The 24,912-nt window shown below is 42.0% G+C and overlaps 1 protein-coding gene across 11 annotated transcripts in view; it reads right to left on the minus strand.

Annotated features, from left to right (window-relative positions):
- The window catches only part of SEC31A (SEC31 homolog A, COPII coat complex component), a 65,921-nt gene that overhangs the window by 6,583 nt on the left and 34,426 nt on the right, over positions 1 to 24,912 (minus strand). For 2 of the 11 annotated variants that reach the window (XM_074950489.1, XM_074950490.1), the window contains exons 17-27: positions 24,695 to 24,821; positions 21,650 to 21,795; positions 19,204 to 19,377; positions 18,140 to 18,313; positions 14,503 to 14,595; positions 13,664 to 13,796; positions 11,847 to 12,185; positions 7,306 to 7,344; positions 5,362 to 5,417; positions 2,657 to 2,929; positions 887 to 1,006 (exon numbers count right to left, since the gene is read on the minus strand). In XM_074950489.1, the coding sequence (XP_074806590.1) occupies positions 887 to 1,006; positions 2,657 to 2,929; positions 5,362 to 5,417; positions 7,306 to 7,344; positions 11,847 to 12,185; positions 13,664 to 13,796; positions 14,503 to 14,595; positions 18,140 to 18,313; positions 19,204 to 19,377; positions 21,650 to 21,795; positions 24,695 to 24,821 (1,674 nt within the window). The remainder of the gene's footprint in view (positions 1 to 886; positions 1,007 to 2,656; positions 2,930 to 5,361; positions 5,418 to 7,305; positions 7,345 to 11,846; positions 12,186 to 13,663; positions 13,797 to 14,502; positions 14,596 to 18,139; positions 18,314 to 19,203; positions 19,378 to 21,649; positions 21,796 to 24,694; positions 24,822 to 24,912) is intronic. The other 9 variants (XM_074950492.1, XM_074950491.1, XM_074950493.1 and 6 more) reach the window with 9 other exon arrangements.

Consider the following 24,912-nt stretch of genomic DNA (forward strand, 5'->3'; position numbering starts at 1 on the left):
ATACCTCTGGGGAGTGTCACACACCTATCAAAAATGGAGGCTTAATATGATCCTTCTGCCCGTCTCTCAGCTCGGATGCACAATAGCCTCAGCGAATACCCACCTCGGCATATGAGGTTTCTTGCTCCAGTTAAAGGAATGGGCTAAACAGACAATGATATGCCAAATCAGATTAGCATAGCTCCTACCTTAAGGGGGTGGGTTTAGTATGAAGAGAGGCAGAGGAATCCTTTTCTCCTAAACAGAAATAGAGCGGGGATCCCATTGCTCTCCACCCCCCAACCCAGACCAGAGCTCCAGTTCTTCCAGCCAGAAGAGAGCCAGAAGGGAGCCCAACGATGCCACTAATACCATGGAAGGAATCTGCCCTTGTGGACAGAAGGAATTCCTTCCTGCCTTTCTCCCAGAAGCAGTGCTCTATCTAGGCCTACTTATCCAGCGACAAGGTGACCCGGACCTGGAGCCATGTTTCCCGTGTGGTGGGGCAGATCGTTAGCACTAGGTCACAGAGTTAGTAAAGATTTGAGGTGGAATCCTGCTCCCGCTGAGGTCAATAGGAGTTTTGCCATTAACATCAACGCAGCCAGGATTTCATCACCCTTGATTCTTTGTTTCCCATTTGAAATGCCTGTGGTGCTTTGCTGTGCTGCTGCTGAGCGGCTGCCACGTTCCGTCCCCAGCGTGGCTGCCTCTCCATGGTGCGCGTGGGTCTCTGTCTACAGTCTGTGTCTGCTTTATGTCTGTAAAGTGCCGAGGGATCCCTTGGGCCAGGAAGAGTTAAAACGAATGAGAGACTTATCACTGGTTAATGCAGCCACCACGGTGTACATCGAATTAAAATTATAGCGTGCTGCTCCACTAATGGATCACCAATGCAAAGACCTACTGGATCTGTGGCAGACGACAGGCATCTCTGGATGAGAGCTTCAAATGTGGTCTTCAGAATAAGGTGCTCATCAGGAATAGGCTTCTTTGTAATCTTCTCCGCTGGCAACGACTGCACATGCTAAAGAGAAGATGGGGTGTTAAAGTCACTTTGGAAACTCCTCGGGAATTGTAGGTACTCTATCATTGTTTCTTAAACTCATCACAAGTTACTAACAATCTGAGCACGCTCACTCGCTCCTCCCTTCCACGCCTGCGGAGCTGAGATCACTGAAGAGGCAACATTAGCAGTGTCTCAGCTGGGGAGTGCATCTGATGTCTCTTCTTCAGCAGCAGCTGTGAAAAGCAGGGTAGTCGCAGGGAGGAGCGACTCGATTAGCCTGACTGCCTGGCCCAGGGTAGTAGCAAGTGCAAAGCAGCAGCAACTAGGTGTTTATGGTTATAAAGTGACAATCTTGAATGAAGATGGCGGATACAAACCCCATGATGCTCTTTCAGCTGTGTAAGATCCTGCTACTCATAGTGAGATAAACACCTCCTGGCATTAGTCTTGTTCCGGTTTGGGGAAAGGGGACGAATGCTCTGAGGTTGGGGTTGGTCAATATAAACAAAGGATGGGTGGGAGAAGGACACAGGACATGCCTGTAATAACTGATTTATAATTTATGTCCAACTGGTTGCTATTGCATTGTTTGTCATGATTACCAGGGGTTAATTCCAGCAGGAGTTCCTGGCATCTCTGCAGGAAAGGGGATGATGGCTTCAGGTTGCCCCATTCACAGATACCAAATGAGACAGGCATCGCTACCTATGACCAGGTTGAGATCAACCGTCAGGAGGGGACCCAGTATAGGAGGTACTAATCTGTAAGCCAATGAAGAGGTCGTCAGGCAGGAAGCTGGAAACAAAGAACCTTCGGACTGACAAACAGAGATTCTAAAGCACGGGGAGGAAGACACAGGGATCATGGGAAGCAAAGTGAACCCCAGCCCCCAAAAGTGGGGGTGCCTGGGAGAATCTAGGTCAGACAAATATGCCTGTAGATTTGTTGTGTTAACCCTCCCGTTCCCTTGTTATGCTTGGCCGTACTATTAAAGTTACACAATACTTTGGTTTGTCAAAGCTGTATTGGGTCTCTATATTCACACTGGTCACAGCTGTGAAAGAAAGGCTGCTGGCAGCCAAATTTAGTCAGGCCTGCTCAGCCATCACGGTTGGTGCACAGGAGGCTGCAGCCCACCCTCTTGTCTGAGAGTGGGAGAATCATGAGATTCCACCCTGGAGACCTAAAGCCTTGAGGCCTAAAGTCTGAAGGGGTTGCATTCAGAGAGACCACTGAAGGGGGCAGAGGTGCAGATAGCCTTGAACCGTGAGACGGTTTACTCGATTTTGCCTTCTCTCTCAGCCTCTCTCTGGATTTGTCTACATGAGAAAGATGTACTGGTTCAACTTAAATTGGCTTTTATACCCATTTAAACCGTGCAAACCCCCATGTGGACATTCTTACTTCAGCTTAAGAGGGGCTTATTTCAGTTTAACAGAAACCAATTCCCAATTGACTTATGCTAAACCAAAACAAGAGTGTACACACAGCCTTTTGAATCAGTTTAGTTAAACCGGTGCAACTTTCTTGTGTAGTTGAAGCCTAAGATGAACAGAGAAAGTTCTCATTCTGTGTCTGTTCCGTGCCTAGCATAATGAGTCCCCAGTCCTGGATGGGGGGGTTAAGCACTACCGGAATACAAAACAACATCAGCTTAATTGCCATTACCTGTATGGTGTTGCCAATTGGAGCTCCTGGTGCCCCCTCTGTACTAGTTTTTGAGACAGCCGGAGGCACGACTGCCTGCCCCAGAGGCTGCTGAATAGGCTGGAAAGGGTTTTGTAAAATGGGCTGCCCTGATGGAAGATGCGAGGGCTGAAACGCAGCCTGGGCTGCCGGTGGCAGTGAAGCTGGCGGCTGCTGCATCTGGGATTGTGGATCCAGCAGAGGGTTCATTATTGGGGATGTGATGGGAACAGGAGGCATGAAGTGATCAGGTGTCTAAAGAAAATCAGACAAGAAGTTTACCATGCCTTCTCTGCTCATTATTTCCACAAAAAGGGCTGTATTGTACTAACCCTGTCTTTCAAACATGATGTACCTGTAATACAGAAATATAGGAAACAATCCCTTTCTCCCATCTCCTTATACATTCTGACTTATGACATAAATTGACATAAGTTGTACAAGTGACAGAAAACAAGTACATAAAAGGTCTCTGTTCCAAAAATCTTACAATCTAAAACCCCAATCCAGCGAACACTTACACACATGCTTAACTTCAAGCCAAAGGGCTCGTCACCAACTGGAAAAGCATGTGATTAAGTGCGTACAGGATTGGGAGCTACAGGCAGTAGTGGGTACCACATAGTAGAAGACACTCTAGAACTCACAGAGTGGCATACAGTCATTACAACGTGGCGTTTCACTTTCAAGAAAACGAAAGCGTAAGTGAGAATGAATCTCAGTTAATAACAGAAAATTAACTCCCAAATATCCAGATTATTTAATGATAGCATTACTCAGATGGGAAATAGTCTATGAATACTTCATTTCTTATTGTTTTTTAATCTGTGTTTATATTTTAAGATCTTATTTGCAAGAACGGTTTTTTATTCTCATCTGTAAAGCGCCTACCCCACAGCTGCCACTATCCAAACAATACATCTTTCAAATGAGAGTCAAGCCTCTGGCAAACAGATTGCTATTAAGTCCAATTATTAATGCAGTTCAGAACTAGTGCCTAAATGTTTGTATGTACATACTCACAAAAGGCCACAAACGTGAGAGAGAGAGTTTGGGAGAGGAAAGAACAGATGACTAAATGGGATGCTGGCTTCTGTTACAACTACAATAACGTGAAAAACAAACCCCAGTTAGACTTTCCACACTTTTTAAGGGTATTAAAGGAAACAACAAGAAAGTCCAAGATGCTAAGTGTGGTTGTGGTTTAATGAAACTGTAATTATGGCTGGTTGCTTGTCATGGCAAAAGACATGTTTTGGTCACAGCAAAAAAAAGCAAAAGTCACAGTTTTAGCTATAAAAAAGAAAAATCATGGCCCTCACTGTTTTAATTAATAAACATTAAGTCATTAGTCATGGGAAATTATAAAAAAGGCTTGTTTGGGGGGAAAATGCAAAATATCCTTTATTTTACGATAAAAATTGTTTTAAAACCATTTAACAATATTTAAGTAACAGTTTAAAAACCATTAAGAAACGCATACTCTATTATACTGAAAATACACAGGAAATAAATCAGTGCGTAAATATTCATAATGGAAGCTTGGCTGGAACCAATTCGGGCAGGGTGACAAAGATCATGACTTTTTATTGAAATAACTCCCAAACCCTAAAGATCAGGTTGTGTAACAGAAGCCAGGGCTATGACCAAAACATTCCACAACAACAAATCCAATTAAAAAGACAGCATTTTCTAACCAATTTTTTTATTAATTTATCATCAGGGCGTTATCCAGACTGGTATGCTTCCTCCTCCTCTTTGAGAGTATTAACCCCCTCTAAAAGGTACCCCAGACTGACAGCTTTGGAGACCAAAGCCCTGACTTTGTCATTTACAGGAACAGTGCAAGCTTCCTCAACTCCATCCTGCCAATGATGTTTGGTAATCCTGACCTGCACAGACAAACTCCAGGGGTTACTAGTTACTGTAGTTTTGTCTCTATGTACATTCACAACCTTATTCTGTGTGCTCAGACTGCCATGAAGAACTGGACAGATCACCACTATCTGATTTCATGTGGGCCACTATGACAGAATTTTGATCACTGCCAAATGTTCCACAATGAACCCAGAGGCTAGAATTAGAAGGCTCATTCTACCCTAATAAAAGTGTCCTGAGCTCCTCACTCCTGCCGTCTATGCTGGTCATGCTGCATTTTCCCACCCAGACTCTTTGATAAAGGTGAAGTTTTATATCATGGTCTCTCATCGTGACACTTGTCATACCATTAGTAAATACCAGGGGCCAGATCCTCAACTTGTGGACATTGTTGTAGCTAAAGAGAAGGTCAATGGAGCTATGACAACATACGCCAGCTCAGAGTCTGGCCCTAGGGAAAACATTCACAATTCACCTGCTTTTCTGCAAATAACAATGGTCCGTAGTACTTTTGTCCCAAACTGTGACCACCGATTATTAACAACAATTTTCCCAAGAACTCAGCCTCCTTTGGATGCATATTTCAGGGTGTTTACGAATGTATTTCAGGAGATAATATATGCTGAAAATTTACATGTCTTCCTTCCCTTTAAACACAACTTTTATTCACAATGCTATTAAATTGCTGTTTGACGATAACACTTCATTTTTTTCTTCTTCCAGCAATGGTTTTCATAATATTTAGTTAAGATACTGCTTTTTAAAATGCATCGTATGCAGTTTAGTGGGATACCAATCTCATACAATACCTTCTTCTTTGTAATTCTGTTCAAAGCAGGAGGATCATTCCAACCATTTTGAGGTCCTATAACAAAAAAAGGCAACATTAATCATTTGTCAGAATCCTAGAAGTTGGGGAATAGACCTATTTGCCACACTACACCTCCAAATTACTGCTCTAGCAACATCCAAAACTTTTAAGCAAGGCTGGCTCTGTGCCATAGTTGTAAAACTGGTGGTTATGTGACCTGATAACCAAAGTCTTGGTTCTCAAATCTGCTACTGCACCACTAATATCCATGATGGTAGAATAACACATCCCTTGTGCTAAGCAGCAAGCCCTGCAGTTCTTTACACTGAAAGCCCGTTCGCTGTATCTGCCTTAGAGAGGTTACTTTCTTTACAGCTAAGTTAGAATTTGACCTAGTCATCTTGAGCTTTCCCTCCTGTACATAATATAAATCACCTGAATGCATTAAATTAAATTCCTCGTAGACAACATAAAAAGCAAACTACCAACCATCCCAAGAGAGCAACGTTGCACTGCCAAACCTTCTGAATTTTGGCAATGTTGCTGGCAGAAACACAGTTAGGACCACACAGCCAAAGTATGTTAACACAGTCTCTCAGTTATCTATGAAGGTTTCACTATATCTGTTTGTAACAAAACAAATTAGACCATTTGCCGGGCAATTTTGTTTGCACGACTACGTTAACATTATGATAAAAGTTAATCAACAGTGGGTACCTTAGAGTAGTTTGGAAAAAAGCAGTTCATGGGCACTGAATTCTGCTTAAGACATTTTCTGAGAGTTGCTCCTCTGCTTTTTTGTGACAGATGTTTACATAGCAACAAGATGTGTTCTCCAACAACAACAGAAGGAAAACAGAGAGGATACTCCAAGTGAAGAATAAACATCAGTAGGACTCTTAAAATCCTAGGTCACATTCACCCGTGTGCTCAGTCTAGAGATACAAGGCAGTCATAAACCAGGTTTACCCAGCCAGTTAAATAACGTTTATGGTCGTGTTGGGTCACAAAAGCAGAGTAAAGCTGCCTGAGCAGACTGGTGATTCTGGCCCCTTGCATTCAGGCCAATGTCGTAGTAACGAGGAAAGAGAAATACAGAATATAGGTTATCTGAGCAGAACTGTTTCTAATCATTTTTTCAGTGGTTTTCATGACAAATCAGCTCATTAAAAGAAAGCGTTTTCTGTGTACTTGCAAAATTTGCAGTACAAAGCTTAGATTAGTGAATTAAAAATTGTTCCAGTATTTCATTATGCACATTTAATAGGGGCCACTGTATTAAAACTCAACATTAATGCTCCTTAAACTGGGGTAATGAGGATTTATTGTTCAAAGCCACAAAAAGCCAAAAGAAAAAAATTCAATGGACTTTTTCACCACAGTGTTTTTGTCTTTGTAAACTATGAATTCATGTTCACACAGTGGACTGCGTTACTTCAGTACAGACGTAGCTGGACTCTAAATTTAACAAGCACTTGAGAGTTTTGTTAAACAAGTTCCATAGCCAGCATGCCTGTAATACCTTAAAGGGGCCTATTAATTACTTAAAAACCTTCTTGTTAACCAAAACTCAGTCACATCCCCTGACCAACAAGAACATCAGGTATCATGTCCCCTACCTAGCTGGCACATCAGTTTTCATAAGATTTCAGATATGGAGAGCCTGGCTTTTGTAGCACAGACTATGACATCAATTTGTTTTAGCATTACTAATACTGGTAATAATTTTATAGAATTCAGTTAAAATGCATCAGCTCATTTCTGTGGTTAAAAATTCCAGTTCTGGTATTATTTATGTTCATTAGGATATTATAAAATTTGATTCAATTAAAATTGTATTGACAAAGAGCGTTGAATTTAGTGTACTATGAGGGTCACATGCATTCCATTAATTTCATATGGTGGCTTAATTGATTTCCATGTTATACTGTAGCTAGTTCACCTTGCAGGGTAGAGGCCTGGTCTTGAGAAGACTGATTTTCTGTAGATAAAATGCAAAAATAACTAAGGCGTTTAAAAAAAGTAAATATAGCCTAACCTGTAATTATTTTTCTCATTAGCTATTTCATTTCAGTAAGTGTGCAAAGCTTGAATTTTCATCACCTGACAAAAATATCTAATAGAATTAAATAGCCAGTTTAATGACAACATTAATTAGTGCTATATGCTGCCCCATCAACCCTGCAGAATGACTTTCCTCTGCCCTCCCAAAACATGAGTCTGACTCCTTTCCCATTTAGGATGTCATCATTTCAAGTGGCTCCTAATAATTGTTGCAGAATCCTGACTCACTTTTGTTATCAGGCCAACTGAACCAAGAGACTACTCATCAGAGACAAAATTCCCTCATCACAATGGCTTCCACTCAGGAAAGCATTTAAGTATCTGCTCAAAGGGCTAGACTTCAGTAGGACTTCAGCACATGCTTAAGTGCTTTCCTGAATCAAGACCTGTATGATTATTTTGTATTTATACTGCGTGTCAATATTACGTTTGTTATGATAGGAGCTTCCCACAGAAATATAAAGCAAGTTCCCTGCCCTAACTGAGCTGACAATCCAAATAACATGACACAGCAAGATATTTTACATCACCTACAAGGAAAAAGGGGAGCACTAGACAGCTATTCTACAGTATATTTAAGATTTGTTAGGCACCATCTGTCATTAACCCTGGTTTTTAGAGATTTATAATCCTTGCACAAACGTCTCACTGGACTGAGACGTGCAGTGTCATAATCCCAAAAAAGAAGGAATACTGTGCAACACTAAAAATCACTTCATGCTTAAGATGGATGCCACAGATAGGTTCCTTAAACATCTGCTGTTGTGAAAGTCCAGATGGTTTAAAATGACATTTGAAAGCACTTACTTTCTAATATGATCTTATTGATATTGCTTAGCCTACCAATTTTTACATTTTTCCGTAAAAAAACTAATGGAAAAAACTGCGCGTGGAGTTCTAGCTTTTCTACCTGCATCTTCAAATGTCGCTGGCTTACTGCATATATCCTTTAATCTTAAAGCATGAGATTTTTATTTTTATTTATTTTGAATGAATAAAGTTTAAAAAGAAAAACAACCCACATCAAAATGATGTTAAGATCCTGGATTACAACATATGAAAGCACAGAAATTCAAAGTCAAGGATCAAACCTCCATTACTAGGCATAACCATCCTGTTTGCTTAAATTAATACACTTTGGTAGACACTAAACATCATGGATTGAATAGAGACACTGGATTTATGGTTTATTACAACAATCTATAATCCACTAACAACCCCCCCACCCAGCTGCTCCCTGCCCCCACTTCCTTTCCTCCCTATGACTGGAGGGGTGTTAACGGGCCACTTCACCTTGAATGGTCCCTTGAAATGTGTGTTAACTACTTATGCTAAACAATCTGCTCCACCTTGTATTTCGCTGTGACTCCGATAAAGGGCAGGTCTACATACACACAACATGCTGCATCGGCGCAGCTGCGCTGCCAAAGTAAAGATGCTCCTACGCCAACTGGAGAGCTTTTCAACGCAGCGCTGTACACGGGGGGCGGGGCGGATGAGGTCGGTATCACTACGTCGCTCAGGGTTGTGGATGTTTCAGATGCCTAAGCGACGTACTGATATAGGTCTGTAGTGCAGACTTGAAGAAGAGCTCTATGTAAACTTGTCTCTCTCACCAACAGAATTTGGCCTCATAAAAGATATTACCCCATCCACCTCGTCTCTCTGTTTGCACCTAGACATTTGGAGGTATAGCTATGACCTTCACGTTGGCTTTATGTTTTCATGTATTTAATATAATGGTGACATACTGAGAAGCCTTTTTCACTATGCCGTGGAGCTTCTGTGAATAATGTTGGTGGCTAAGGCACGGTAAGTACAGTCTATTTATCAAGACTACTCTGAGGGGATGGAGTTTGAACAGACTATATATTGTACTTTCAGCATTAAAAGAGTTTTAAAAAGCAAGTTTTCCCTCTCTGGTTGGTACAGTTTTCTGAGAGAAATGATCTAACAACCCGAGCAGAACAGTCTGTTGAAGGTTCCCTGAAACATCTTTTTTACAAAGTTCCCTCAATTGCAGCAATATGGTTTCCACTCAGCAGCCCATCCCTGTGCAATAGAGCAATTCAGCACTTAAGACGCAATGGGACTAAGCACGTGACTAAAGTTAAGTATGTGCTCAAATGCTCTGGTGAATAGGGATGGACTTAAATACTTAAAGGCTTTGGGGCACTGGGGCCTCAGTGCTGAAATCTGCTAATAATCAATTAAAAGAATTTTCAACACCCAAGTTTAAAAGTTTTAAACTTTACACCAGATCTCCCCCCTTACTAGCTACTGGGACAAATTCAGCCGATATTGCTAATGTTGACAGAACTTGATAAAAAGAAGTATAGGTCATCTTTGAGCAAAAAGTAGAAACTGAAAGTGACCCATTTTACAGTGCTTGTTATTAAGACTGGAAGCTTCTACAGTGCATAAGTGAGAGCTGTACCCTACTTTGAAAGAGCCATATGGACTATATTGCTTAAACTTTTAACACAAGAAACTTAACAGGTGACAGATCTCTCAACTGCATTGTAGTGACCCATATATAATAGTAAAATGGAGTAGAGAGAAAACTGTTAAAGCGGTTTCCTGCTACTTGCATTTTTTGGAAGGTACAGGCGCAATGCTGTCTGCATTACAGTGTGCTGGTTTGCTTCTGCAAGGCTAGGAAACTTGGAAGCAACTCCCACTCCACCCGGTACACTAATACCTCCTCCTTGTGGTGTACACCATCCTCACACAAAGATGGGGAAGGGTATCCAACTGCCTCATCAAGAAAAGGAAAGGAGAAGGTATTCTGTCCGTTTGTAGAACATATGGGATATTAACAATCTCAACAGGATGCACCCTTTGGGAAGACACATCCCTACAATGTTAAACAATGCTGCCCAGGCTGACAGGCCCCCAAAACTGACTCCACTCTTCCCTGGACAGAGTGGACATTTTTCTCCTAACGTGTGTGCGTTAATGTAATACTCGTGAAAGGACCTGGAGCCACAGCCTGGGAGACAGCAGTCCTGTTTATCCAGAGAACAGGTACAGTCAGGGTAGGGGCAGAACCAGCTTCAGATAAATGCAAGTAACACCCATGTGCCCCGAGCCACCCTTTCGAGCTCCTCCTGGTCAAGGGTGCCTCATTCCTGACCCAGCTTGACTGCTCAGAGGACAGATCAGCTTCCACGTCTATTCAAACCATAACATCTCTGATGAGATGGACAATAATGTGGCCAATTAGTACCAAGTGGATCTGAGCTTTTTGTGTTGGGGACACTTGTCCATTGGAATGGACCAAGATCAAATACACTTCATATCGATCAACAAACAGCGTCAGCCTTTCAGTCGCTACCAACTTGGGCTGGATTCCAGCAGGCAACCTAGAGGCTCTATAGCGCATTAACAATGCTCTGAGCAAACCATTTCCCCACCAGAAAAGACATTTAAAAGAAAGTCCAATGGTTTGGTCTCAGAGCCCATTAACAGAACACTGTCCCTTTAAACAACGGACTCCTTGCCCAAACACAGCCCTGTTTTCCATCTGCTGCATTACTCCCTTATCCCCTTTGCGTTAACAGGGTAGAGCTAAAACAATGTTTAAATCAGAATTCCTCACACTCATGTATACATCAGGACCAGAAATGCTGTTTAAAAGTTATCTGAGGAATAAGTGACATTAATAAAGAGATAGGTCGAGCATCATGCAGGTCACTAAAGCAGCTCAAACTGTAAACAACAGTAAAGGATGCTTGAGTCCCTCCGTTTCTCACCACGCTGGCAGACTCTGTTATCATGCACACTCAAACATGCTCTTGAGGTCTAGCAACAGACACATGCTATTTTTGTTTGTATTTTTGTCTCCGTGAGGCTATTCAGTAGAAAGGCTTCTTAAATTAAATCTGATCCAACACTGGGCTTGACCTTCCTTTCATTTATAGATGTGTGTGACTTGGGGATGAAACTACTGGGAAGTTATGCTAGCAAAAATGCTGCGAGTCAGAAGAAAACCAATCTCACTGCATCCATGATATTTGCTCATTTTTAGGTACTGGTTCACCAACCACGTAGCAATTTTGGCTCTATCCACAAGATGGTTAAAATTGTGCCAGCATCAATTGCGTAGGAATCCTGTTCTAGCATGGTTCCTCTGACCAGGGCAGACAGAGATTCTTTTTCTGTAGCACAGTGTGACTTTCAGAAGATCTCTGCACACATTGATCAGGGAATCAGAGCTATTATGCTAGCACCGTTTCAGCTGTAGTGGACAAGGCCTTACAGCTGTACTATGCACAGAAAGGATAATGCCATTTTTAGAAACACTGTGCATTAACCCTAAAATGCAGCCAAATTTTATATTATTAATAATTCACCAGAACACACAAACTACAACAACAAAACCTCACATAAGCAAAATAACTCCTTTCAAGCGCAGACCTGTTCTTTGGGATGCAGGAAGCTCATTGGTTGCAGGCAGAGTACCTGTTGGTCCAGTAGACAGTGCATAAGCCACAGAAGTTGCTGGAGCTCCTGGTCTGCCATGCTGGAAGGATGCACCAGAAGGAGGAGTGGGGAAAGAAGAGCCAGGATTCAAGGTTGCTGGAGAGGGTTGAGGTTGTCCTGGGTATAACTGAGAGGGCACGGAATGGGGAGAAACAGGAGGCATATAGGGAGGGTTAGCGTAGGAGGTTGAAGCAGGAGGAGCAATAGGTTGTTGAGGCTGATAGAGTGCTGGTCCCCCCGTTCCAAAAGAATACTGCTGTGTTGGCTGATAAGCTACATAGGGGGAGAAAAGGGAGAGGTTTTGTTAGTAACATCATTAGAATAGGAGAAAGCTACTATCCTCTCCAGTTTTTATGCCCCATTCCCTCTTCCTAGCTACCAAGGATTACAACTTTCCTCCTGATTTCAGTTGAGCAGAACACTTACATTTTAGACTAGTTTGATGGCTTAATAAATATAAAAACGCTTGTCACGTAGGACACCTAACTTGAATAGCAAGCTCAGGCCTCAGATGTTGTGGGCCTTTCTCCAAAAGCCAGCTACAGGGGAGAGTCTTGCTGCTGGTAGGTAATAAGCTAGTATCCTGCTCGTGCAGGTTAAAGGTGCCGGCTTGTCCCTCTCTGTAGTGGAGGGTCAAATTTCACATCAGCTTCCCTTAGTGGCAATGCTCACCTCCTCCCTTCCCAACCCACTTGAAACGGCTTCCTGGCTAGCCAGTTCCCACTCCCACAATGTGGTGCTTGGACTCAGAGGGCCATGTCACCTCACCCTGTTGCTGGAGCCTGGGAGGCAATGGGAATTATGTCCTTTTTCACAAAGACCTTGATTATCAGCAGCTCTCTGCTTCTTTCCCAAAACTCATAAGTGTCAGGCCATTACACAACCCATACACTCAAAATTAACAGGTGGTAGAAAGACTGGTGGCTACTTCTGTGGGAGCCTTCTAGATTCGGAAAGTTAGGAGCAACATCATCCACACGATACCTGTCAGGCAGGAAAGTAGGGTCCCCACTTGACAGACAGGGAAACCCATACAGAGGAGATAAATGACATGTTCGCAGTCACAGTTAGTAGCAGAACCAAGGCCAGGACTCAGGTCTCCTCACTGCAAGGCCCCGATCTCATCACTAGATGACACAACTCAAACACTGTGCCTGGTTTAATCTTGGTGTTTGTCAATTCTCCTCTGCTGCCATAAGATCCTTTCTCCATATTCTCTCTCACTCCCCGCCTTGTTACTCTTCCACATCCCGTGTTTCTTTTGTTATTGTTTGTTTTAAACAGGCTACTGCAGTTTTCCCTTCCTCATTTATCTCCCATCTTTGTCCTTATCTATGGTCTCTTCCCTGTCCCCTTTTTCTCTCTCTCTCTCACTTCGAGCCGACTCTGCAATAACTGAATTAGGTTAAGTTCCTTCTCAACAAGCAGGCATACTGCTTGAGAAATACCTGGCTCTGGAGTACTCGTAGGGATCTTTGGCCCTCTGAACTTTTAGGAAGGGCCAGTCTAGGCCTCAAACTAAGATTTCTTGGTAGCCACCTGCTTAACTATAATTTAGCTGTTCAATAGGCAGTGCCACATCATCACTGACAAAATACCACTCGGTATGGCGAGTGACCGGGAATAAGTAGCAGGAGCTTTCCGTGGATTGTTCTCTCACCCAAAGAGTGGGACTGGTTTCCCCACTGCTCTGAACCTCCCGAACAAACTCACTCATGTGAATGTTGTGTAAATAAGTCATTGCTACTTACTCTGTGGGTACGTCTGTCGTGCCCCCGCCTGCGAATACACGTTGTAGCCGGGAGAGGCAGCCTGATGTGGCAACACATTCGGATGAGCAGCCCCTGGTGGCATAATAAAACCTGGGGGTGGAGGATTGTCTCCCTAGGACACAAGAATGCATTAAAGAGAAAGGAGATTAGATTTAATCAGTGCTGCTAACAGGTTGCCAGAGGAGGAGTTGAATGGGATTTCACAATTTCATATTTAAAGGCCTCAAATTGACATCAACAGAAAATAGCCATCACCACTGGCATAACTGTGCTGATCATTCCACCACCTCCATGAGCCAGGCTTCTTGAACAATATAAAGGTGAACCACAACCAAAGTGATGCACTATCCTTTAAACAGGAAATGAAGAAGCAGACATCCTTAGAACACAAACCCTTCGATTTAATGATGTGTAGATGATGTGTAGCAAGTCACAAAAACCTGACATCTTGATATTTCAACCAAGACACTTTTTAAAGGTTAAACCGGTTATTTCCAACATTAGGGGGAAAAGAGAGAGAGAGAGAAAGACTACTCTTGCAACACTTGCATGATTCCACTGCCAAAAGGAAGCTGTGGAAGTTCTCACTTGAACACAATTTTTTATTAAACACCAGCTAATACTTTTTCAAGGCTAGCCGTCTGGGTAATATCTGGAAACGTTAACAAGAGCTGCATGGAAACAAAAAGTCAGATTGACCTCAACACCTGTTGCTGTCTCCCAAATGCACTGGAATGCATTAAGCACACAAACTGTATTCGGGGGTATTTATTTAAAGGGAGCACGATCCGCTCAAAGAGGAATAATGAATGTTATACCTGTGTGTCAGAGGGAGAGGCTGCAGAAGGATGGCTGGGAAGGGCAGTAGGAGTTTTGTTACTCCAGGTAGTGACAGTAGGGGCAATTCTAACCTGAATTGAACAAAGAAATACCAATCACGGAAAATAAAATTAAAAAAAAAAAAATTAAAAAAAAATAAAAACACCCTAACGGGTATCACATTACCAGATGCAATGCAGGTTATAGGAACTCTGTGAACACACAAAATCAGGCATCCCAGTAGTTCAAAGCAGCCATGAAATCAAGGTAAATAAAATAAAAATAAAGACACAGCCTAAATCATTGCACATTCAAAAGCAAACAGAGAAGACAAGAGGTGAAGAATTTTGGTATCTAAAGGGAACCACAGCAGGAAGATGGAGCACAGAGAAGGTTCTAGCAGTTAGAAAGCAGACTGGTGTTTGAACAGCATTATACATGCCCCTAAAGCCAGGTCTGTCAGAGTGTCATAATTACAAAGCCTCCTTTTGTCACACTTTCGTAACTGCTGCAAAAATCCACCCCATGGTGAGGGCTCACACCAAGCAGTGCTTAAACAATAGCCTGTAAGTTACAAGGCTTCAGTTAAATGGAGGTTGACTGCCTTCATGTAAGTGGGGTTTCTTTAATTTGGGTTCACAAGATCCTCTGAGGTGTCTTGTTAGAAAAACAAAATTTGAAATCCGGCTGTGGCACATGCACAATAAGCTTCTTCCCCAGTGTTAGTCTCTTCCCACAACTGGGTCCTCAGAGCTCTCACGGGACACCAGATATCTCCTATGCCCATGTTTTCCATACTTTCCCAAGCCCTTAGCCTGACATTGTAATCACTGTCTTCCTGACCAAGGGTGAATGAGCGGGACTCAGTTGGCTCATCTATACCACATCTTTAACTGGCGATAGAGGGTGCTGTTGAGCAATGGGAAATACTACCGTACACTGAATTCACAGTGCCTGCGTTGCATGTCAGAGGAAGGAGACGGGAGGAGAGCCTTAAATCTAGGGCTTTGCATAGTTAGAGTAAAAGCAACAACATGAAGTTACCACCTGGCTCAGGAATGACTTTAATACACCTATTTCTAATAACAGCAACGGTTTGTTTAGTCTGGAGAAGAGAAGACTGAGAGGGGACAGTTTTCAAGTACATAATAGGTTGTTACAAGGAGGAGGGAGAAAAATTGTTCTTCTTAACCTCTGAGGAGAGGACAAGAAACAATGGGCTTAAATTGCAGCAAGGACGGTTTAGGTTGGACATTAGGAAAAACTTCCTGTCAGAGTGGTTAAGCACTGGAATAAATTGCCTAGGGAGGTTGTGGAATCTCCAACATTGGGGATTTTAAGAGCAGGTTGAACAAACACCTGTCAGGGATGGTCTAGATAATACTTAGTCCTGCCTTGAATGCAGGGGACTGGACTAGATGACCTCTCGAGGTCTCTTCTAGTTCTATGATTCTATGTATTTTTTTATATAATGAGCCATTACAACAACAAACATGAACATTTTAATAACTTCCTAAATATGAATGTGCATGATCTGATCAATAACCAGTTTGCAATTTTAAAAAGTTAATTAGATGCTTTTCGCCTACTGAAAAAAAGAGTATTACAATGCAACACAGACGGAGGCCCATAATTAAGCACATGCTTAAAGTTAATCACATACTTAAGTGCTGGCCTGAATAGGAATGATGGACTTACACGTGTGTTCAAGTGCTCTCCCAAGTTGGAGCCAATGGCAATGAAACTAAAAGTGAAGGCTCAAATACTACATTTTACTTTGCTCTGTCCAATCTACACAATGTTGCATGTCCATCTGTAATACCCCGTTAATATCAAATCCCTGCAGTACCTAAATGTGGAATTGTGTTTTTAACACAAGGAAGCAAGTCAAAAATTTCTTTGCACAGTTCACTTGGAATGTACTTGTTGGTTTGTGTTTAAACCAACAACAAGTTTTGTTGTTGTTTTTTAGTAACAGTTCTCCCATCCCCTTCCTAGCATTTAACACTCTAATGGGTAGAAAACGTGAAACTTCAGTTTGAAGCATTACCAAGACCATCTCATATCTAGGAAAGCTAACATTTTCCATAACAGAACATGAAGGTTATTGCAACTACAATTCATTGGTTACAGGAAGAAAGGTAAGAGAGACACAGAAAGGAAAAGCTGGCTTAATTATTTTTAATAATGTATCTGAAAACAGATCAAGCACAGTGATGTTTGCATCAATCTAATGAAGTCTTTTGACCACTCTGAAAGTTACTTTTCGTAAATTCTACATCCAGGAAATCACCTGGGGTTAACTCTGCAGTAAGGCATTCAAAGCCACTGATATACAAAGGAAGACAACAATGCCAAACATCCCTGACCCTTCAGCCTTTCCTCTTCCTTCTGCCCTCAAAAAAAGCAAATAATTTCATTTCCCTGATGCGATGCGATGCAGCATAAACCCCTCCGCAGCCAGAATCCAAAAAAGCTGGGAAGATGCAACTACTTGATTTACTTGATGCATCAGATGCCTCAAGGCCAGGAAGTGCGAGCATTTCAGTAAATCCACATCTTCAGGGCCCAGGGTGTGACGGGAAACCAAAAGTGCAGACCTAGTTTCCCGTTTCCATTTTCTTCATTTAAAAACAGTTCCCATAACACTAATACACGCTTTCCGTTCTCAAAGAATTGGCTGAAAGCAGCTGGTGGCACAAAAGCCAGCCAATCAATAATGGCTTGCTAAGGGATTGGCGATCACACTTTAACTAGGAGAACAGCTGAGATGGCGTGTCTCACACCAACCCATGGCAGTAATGGCAAACCTGTTTCCCCCCCTTCTGCCATGTAGTCTGATTTGGTACAGCCTTGAGTCCAATCTAGCACAAAGGTCCCCACCTCCTTTATATCTCATTTGCCTTCCCACCCAACAACTTCCTCCTCTACCCCAGACTCACTCACTCATTCTTTCAGCACACCTCACGCTTTGGTTTTCCAGGCCTCCCTCACAGCACCTCACCCCTGTCCAGGGTGCGGATGCTCTCCTTACACAGCTCCTACTCCACCTGCCTGTTCCCCACACCACGGGGAAGAGATTTTAAGCATGAGGCTTTACTGGCCACCCAATCCTCTGGCACAGTCTTCTGTAATGTCCGTCATTTGACTCACAGCACGGGCCAGCAGAATCGGCATCACCCGCCATGAGTTTGCTATTGCAGCTGTACAGCAATTTCTCTGGCTGATTACAGAGCAACGGGCTGCAGAGTGAAAAGCCAGCCTGTCCTTAGATGAAGAGATGGTAACTGCATGACAGGACTGCATCCCAAAGGCTGCATGTCACAGGGGAAAACAAAAATAAAAATATCCCCGAAGATGTAGTGATTTGCACTGAAATACATTTTAAATTAAGGAAAAAAGTATCTCCAAACCCAGGCTGCTTGATCAGATATATGAGAGGTGTATCCAAAAGCAGAGTAAAGGAGGCATCTACGCAGATGGCAAGAAAGCACAAAGGGAACTGCTGTCCAAAGGGCTTTTAGGCACATCACACACGCTTCGGATTCATTGAAGGAAACAAAGTGCACAAGCCATCATCTTCAAACCCCACACAGTGGGAGTACTGCTTCAGCTTGACTGCTGTAAGTCACTTACCTGCTGATAATACTGCTGGGCTGGGCCTTGGGGCATCTGCGTTTGTCCAGCCACAGGTCCAGCTCTTCCCTTGGGCATGGGTTCTCTCTCATACGGGGACTTTGGTGCCTCCTGTCCCACTGGAAGTTCTCCCTGGGCTCTGCAAAGTCTGTCCCGCAACAGCACGATCTTTGGCTACAAATAGTAAACCAAAGCAAACACGTAATTACACCAAGTGGAATCTCTGGCATCAAATCAACAGATGGATGGCCACTTACTGATCAGTTAAACTTCAAACGACTGTTCGAAAGAGGATGGGATATTCCACTGAACAGTGTTCTGGTTGGCTGAAGCAAATCTGTTAGTCAGCCAGAAAACAGGCATTCCAGCTGGATCCGGTGCAGGTGACTCTACTGGAAGTGTGGGTTGAATCCCAAGTTTGGTACTCTCATTCCCAGGCCGGCAATGGTGGGTATGCCACAGAAATGCGGAGAGAGGGGAAAAGTGGGGCATGAGGGGTGACTGCAGCTACAACCACTGCTGATTGGCTCTGGAGGGCTCTTCTCTAATCCTCACTGGCCAGGAGGATGGCACGCCATGAGCCAAAAAGGGAGAAGAATGAAATGCAATTCTCACAGCTCAGAGTAATAAAGAGAACTTCAATACATATACAGGAATTAACTGATAGTCCAGTAGCCACCCTGGAAAACCTGTGGAATTCACACTAAGTGGTCATCAGGAGAGGAATTAAACCATTCATTGTTAGAGAGCAAGCATTGTCACTTGGGGTCCACAAAGCAAAGTCTTGGCTTCACCTTGATTTATTTTCCAAAACACCCTGCAACTTCTGAGGCACCAGGAGACGATTATACTGAGACCACGTTCCATTCCAGTGACTTTTCCCACCTACGCACAATAATAATCCCTGTCAATGCAGTTCTAAGCGGGAAGAAGAACTCCAAACCACATTGGAACATGACTTCAAGTGACAGTTTTGTACATGATGTGTGCCACGCATATTAATTAATTATCAGTTAAAGCTTGTTCATCTAGAAGGGGGCAGAAGGAAAGTGAAGGCCACTTACCTGGTTGGTGTCCGCAGGAAGGAAAGCCAATGCAGTAGCAATGCTGCCCTGGGCAGCCAATAGATTGGCATACTGACTCATCTTCTCAGCCAGAAGAGCCCCGACAGCATCGGCGTCCATAGATCGTGTAAACTGCACAGCCTTACGCAGGATTACTACTTTCTCAATGAGGTCCTGGAGGATTATGACAGAGGGAAAAACAACAAGTTCACGGGATCAAGTGAGAGAAAATGGCCACTAACTATAGCATGTCAGTAATAGACTCGAGATCAACTTGGCATACTACACAGGTCTCATTACATTATTTTAAGCAGAGTGAAAATAAAGATTTTCCCAACGATTATTAGCTCGTGTTCTGTGTAACATTCAGAGCAAGATAATAGAACAGCAATCAGTGACCATCAATTTCAGTGCATTTTAAAATGTACTGACATTAAATAAACCAGCAGTAATCTGGTTACTCCATAAAGAAAAGCTTTTAAAAATTCTTATTTTATGAGACCTAAGGTACCTGTAGATTATCAGCAGCCATTTTTTCATTTTCATTAGTCAACAAAAAATGTTATTTACTGCCGTTACAAAAATTTCCTAGAAACGTAAAGTAGAGATGGGAAAGACCTGTTAGGTCATCTAATCCATCTTCTCGCAAATGCAGGATTGTTCCCTAATGTACCATTAATAGTGTTTTGGCAACTCTAGTTTTAATCATCTTAAGCAAAGAGGATTCCACCACTCCCTCTGGGAGACTATTCCACAGTCTCATCGTTCTTACTGACAAGAAACTGTTCTTGATATTCATCATAAATTTTCCATTTCTTGATTCCATTCCATGACTCCTAGTTAAACCCATGTACCATTCAAAATCATTCTCCTCATCGCTTGCACCACCCTTTAACAACTGTGCCTCTGTATATGCAGCTCAAAACTGCATTGGTCCTTTTTTTCAAAAATGTTAACTACCAAACAGCACTGCAAACTCCATATTCAATGAAATGTCTATCAACCCTTGCTCTCTGTCTGAAACCTATTCCCCAGTTTCCTCCTTCCCATTGAACAGCTGTGCTTTGGATTATTTTTCCCCCAGATGTACTCATTAGTATTTTTTTTCCCAGTTGCATCTCACCTAGGGTGACCAGATGTCCTGATTTTATAGGGACAGTCCCGATATTCAGGGCTTTGTCTTATATAGGTGCCTATTGCGCCGCTCCCCCCCGGGCCCCATTCCAATTTTTCATACTTACTATCTGATCACCCTAATCTCACCGTGTTATTTTCTGTTCACATTTCTTATCTTTCTCTTATTCCTCCATCCTCACTCGTGTTTGCAATAGCTCCCAGTTTAGTATAATTTGTTAATTTCATTCATGTGCAGTTTACTCCTTCTTCTAGACCATGAATGAAGATACAGTATTTAAAAAATCCAGACCCACACATGAATCGCAACAGTACACCACTAGTATTGTGTGTTTATTGGACTGTTCTCTAGTTCACTCTTGTTTTTTTTCCAAGTAAGTGAATATCTTAATCAATCAACAAGCTTTTTTCCACCCAGGATTAAAATAATAGTTTCTGGGATTTCCAGCTCTCCCATACCACAGTTCGCTGAGGCCTAATATTAGCTCATTTGTGTTTTTTATAGTCTGAGCTGGTGAAGCAAAACAATCAAAATGCAAATTCAAATCTAAGATATTTTTGTAACAAAGAAATCTTGTTCAGAAGACTTAGAAGTAATTCTAGTTATTTGAAATTTAACTACAAATGCATGATAACATAAAATACAGTTCTAAAATATTTCTGTTTTCTTCAGCCTACTGCAAATATTGACCTATGGCACTGTGTGGCAGTATTACTTCTAAAATTGAAGTCCAAAGCAATTTCATAGGATGGCATCATAAAAAGGAAAAGAAAATATGCAAGAATTCCCTTATAGCAGGGAAATAGATATTGACTTTGCCTTAAAAGGAGCACAACACATATATGTAAGTCCAAAAAATAAATATATCCATGTCCACCTTCAAAAACACCTGTGACTAACTATTCTGGGTTTTACTTTTAGGTACTTAGTCCCCAAAGTTTCTAAACCATCTATTCCAAAAGCAAATTTCAAAAGAAATCAAGGTCTCTAATGAACTTAAATGATCTATCAACCCTTGCAAAGAAAGTATATATATTCAGAAATGCAACAGCCTTATTTTTACAAGCTGAGATAAACGTTGAACATGTTTTGCAATATAGTGTCAGCACAGGCCATTTATAACTAATCGTATTTTACTCATTAAAGTAACACATCACTTTCATGCTGAAGGATATGCAAGTACCAGAGGGTCTGTCAAAATCCTGTATAAAAATAAACTTATTTAAAAGCCAAACCCACATACTTACCAAAAGTACCACACCAAATTATTACAGCATGTCAGTCAACACCTTTTTTCACAAAGACACTAACCTGAAGGGACAAGGGGCTGTTTCCATCCTGAGCTTTAGTCCAACACGCAACTAATTTCTCTACATTCCCAGCACAAATATAACACAGACAAGCCTGTGTCTGCAGGAGGTTGTCCCCTTCGTTTTCAAGTCTATTGCCCAACAGATCTAAGAATTACGAATAAAAAGCATTTGAGTCATCTCATAAAATACTTGATAGTTAAAACAAAGTACCACTCAGGATGCTTGGACTAGCTCTGGGTAAGACAATGAAAATTGTTGTGATACTCAAATATATGCCAAAACTCTAAATCTAGCAAAACATAGAAGAGAAACATTAAAATTGTCATTGTTTTGTGCATACGCACTCGGTCATTTAGGGTGCTCTTGAAAATGTTACCCATCTTGCACAGAGGGAAGGCAGGCATTGTGACACATTCCTGATGCTGCTTGGCCAATGTGGCTCAGTGTTTATCTGAAAAGTCATAGGAACCCAAAGTGTGGGAACCCTCTTCCCTGACACTCATGCTGAAAACAGACTAATTGTGCAACATGTTCATGTGTCCAAAGGGGACAAATGAGGGGGGCTAGTCTGAGCTTGTCTTTCATTTTGCTGTTTTATTTGCATGTGCCTGGCAATCTGATTTGCTAGAACAATATATTTTGGCTTGCATCAATGGCAGTATCCATCATGTGAGTAATGCTAACAAAGTTTAGAACATAAGGCTGGTGTAACCATGGCTAGCCATTGGCTTATTATGCTAATAAGGCGAGGTGAGACAGTGTGGTGTGCAGGAGTGAACACATGGTGTGGGTGGCTGAATTTCCTCCACGTTCATCCTGGATTTCCTACTGACTTGCTGTGTGGCCTTTGTTGAGTCTCAAGGACCTGTTTCTTCATCCACTGACTTCAGTAGAAGCAAGAGCAGGCCTTTAACTCCTCTCTGCCTCAGTGTGGGCATCTGTGGAAAGGAGACAGCACTTCCCTCCTCCTACTGCGGTGGGAGAATTAATTTTTACAAGGTGCTTTAACAACTTAAAGTGCTAACATGGTTGTACATAAGAACAGCTACACTCAGTCAGACCAATGGTCCATCAAGCCAGTATCCTGTCTTCCAACACTGGCCAACGTTACATGTTTCAAAGGGAATGAACAGAATGGGGCAATTATCAAGTGATCAATCTTGTCATCCAGGCCCAGCATCTGGCAGTCAGAGGTTTAAATGATCTATCAGAGGTTCAGGGAGACCCAGAGCATGGGGTTGCATCCTTGACCATCTTGGCTAATAGCCACTGATGGACCTATCCTCCAGGAACTTATCTAATGCTTTTTTGAATCCTGTTATAGTTTTGGCCTTCACAACATCCCCTGGCACCGAGTTCCACAGGCTGACTGTGTGTTGTGTGAAGGTGTACTTCCTTTTGTGTGTTTTAAACCTGCTGCCTATTAATTTCATTGGATGACCCCGGCTCTTCTGTTATGTGAAGGGGTAAATAACACTTCCATTACCCCCTTTCGTCATCTCTTTTCCAAGATGAACAGTCCCAGATTTTTTAAGCTCTCCTCATATGGAAGCTGTTCCATAACCCTAATTATATTTGTTGCCCTTCCCTGTACCTTTTCCAATGCTAATGTATCTTTTCTGAGATGGGGCAACCTGAACTGCACACAGTATTCAAGATGTGGGGGCGTTCCATGGATTTATATAGAGGCGATATAATATTTTCTGTCTTATTATGTAACCCTTTTCTAATGGTTCCTAACGTTGTTAGATTTTTTTGACTGCTGCTGCACATTGAGCAGATATTTTCAGAGAAACGTTTTCATGACGACTCCAAGAACACTTTCTTGAGTAGTAACAGCTAATACAGACCTTAACATTCTGTATGTACAGTTGGGATTACATTTTCCAAAGTGCATTACTTTGCATTTATCAACATTGAAATTCATCTGCCATTTTGTTGCCCAGTCACTCAGTTTTGAGATCCCTTTGTAATTCTTCACAGGCAGCTTTGGACTTAACTATCTTAAGTAATGTTGTATCATCTGCAAACTTTGCCACCTCAGTGTTTATCCCTTTTTCCAGATCATTTATGAATATGTTGAACTGCACTGGTACAGATCCTTGGGGGACCCTTTTATTTACCTGTCCACTGTGAAAACTGACCATTTATTCCTACCCTTTGTTTCCTCTTTTAACCAGTTACTAATCCATAAGAGGACCTTTCCGCTTGTCCCATGACTGCTTACTATGCTTAAGAGCCTTTGGTGAGGGACCCTGTCAAAGACTTTCTGAAAGCTCAACTACGCAATATACACTGGATCACCCTTGTCCACGTTTGTGGATGCCCTCAAAGCATTCTAATAGATGTGCAAAGCATGATTTCCCTTTACAAAAGCCATGTTGACTCTTCCCTAACATATCACGTTAATCTATCTGTCTGACAATTCTGCCTCATCCAGTCATGTTTTTGAAACATTTTAATTGGCATCCCGTAAGCAAAGAATATTATATACTGTTTTCTTAGCAGATGCAGCTCTCATATTAATGGTCAGCACTGCTGGCTTATAGGAAAAGATAACAGTGGTTGTGCTTTGCTTTGGCCATGAAGAGGCATACCTGTTCTTTCCTTGTAGAAACACCTTTGAATTGTACAATGATTTAGGAATGGATCACCTTTAGGGGTTATGTTTCTTTTATTCCAAAAAATTAAAACAATGAATTTACTGCCTTATGAAAAAAAGAGTTGGACTGGCATCCCTGGAGACTGAAGAGCCATCTGCTCACAGAACAGATGCAACAGGGGGAGCTGTATGTTGGACCAGGAACAGGGACAGATTTGGTTGGGTGGGAGATGAAAGATAATCAAATGTTGATTTCAAGTTGATTGTATTCCTTTAAAATTCCAGTGAGTTCCCATAATCCAAAATAAAGGAATTATCCAATAAAGGAACTAATCATGAATAAATTAATTCATATGAAGGAAAATAACTTTGGCGTATTTAAAAGCATAGTTTCACTTAAGTTGAGTAAAATAAATTACATCCATTCTTAAATTTTCTTACCACAGAGAGCTGCAAATTCATCTGGCCTAGCATAAGTCAACACAGCAGCCAGCGCCTCTCTCCAGTTTTGCAAATCACATGACTGAACTATCTCCTTCCAGTTCTTTGTCACAACGGCAGTGATGAGCTGGAAGGAAAGAGAAAGACCAAATGACGTCTTTGTAGAATTCCCATTCCTGACCCCATATCATTTACATCTATGCTGTGTGCCCAACCCC

The sequence above is a fragment of the Natator depressus genome, chromosome 4 (assembly GCF_965152275.1).
Source record: "Natator depressus isolate rNatDep1 chromosome 4, rNatDep2.hap1, whole genome shotgun sequence".
In the NCBI taxonomy this organism is placed as follows: Eukaryota; Metazoa; Chordata; order Testudines; family Cheloniidae; genus Natator; species Natator depressus.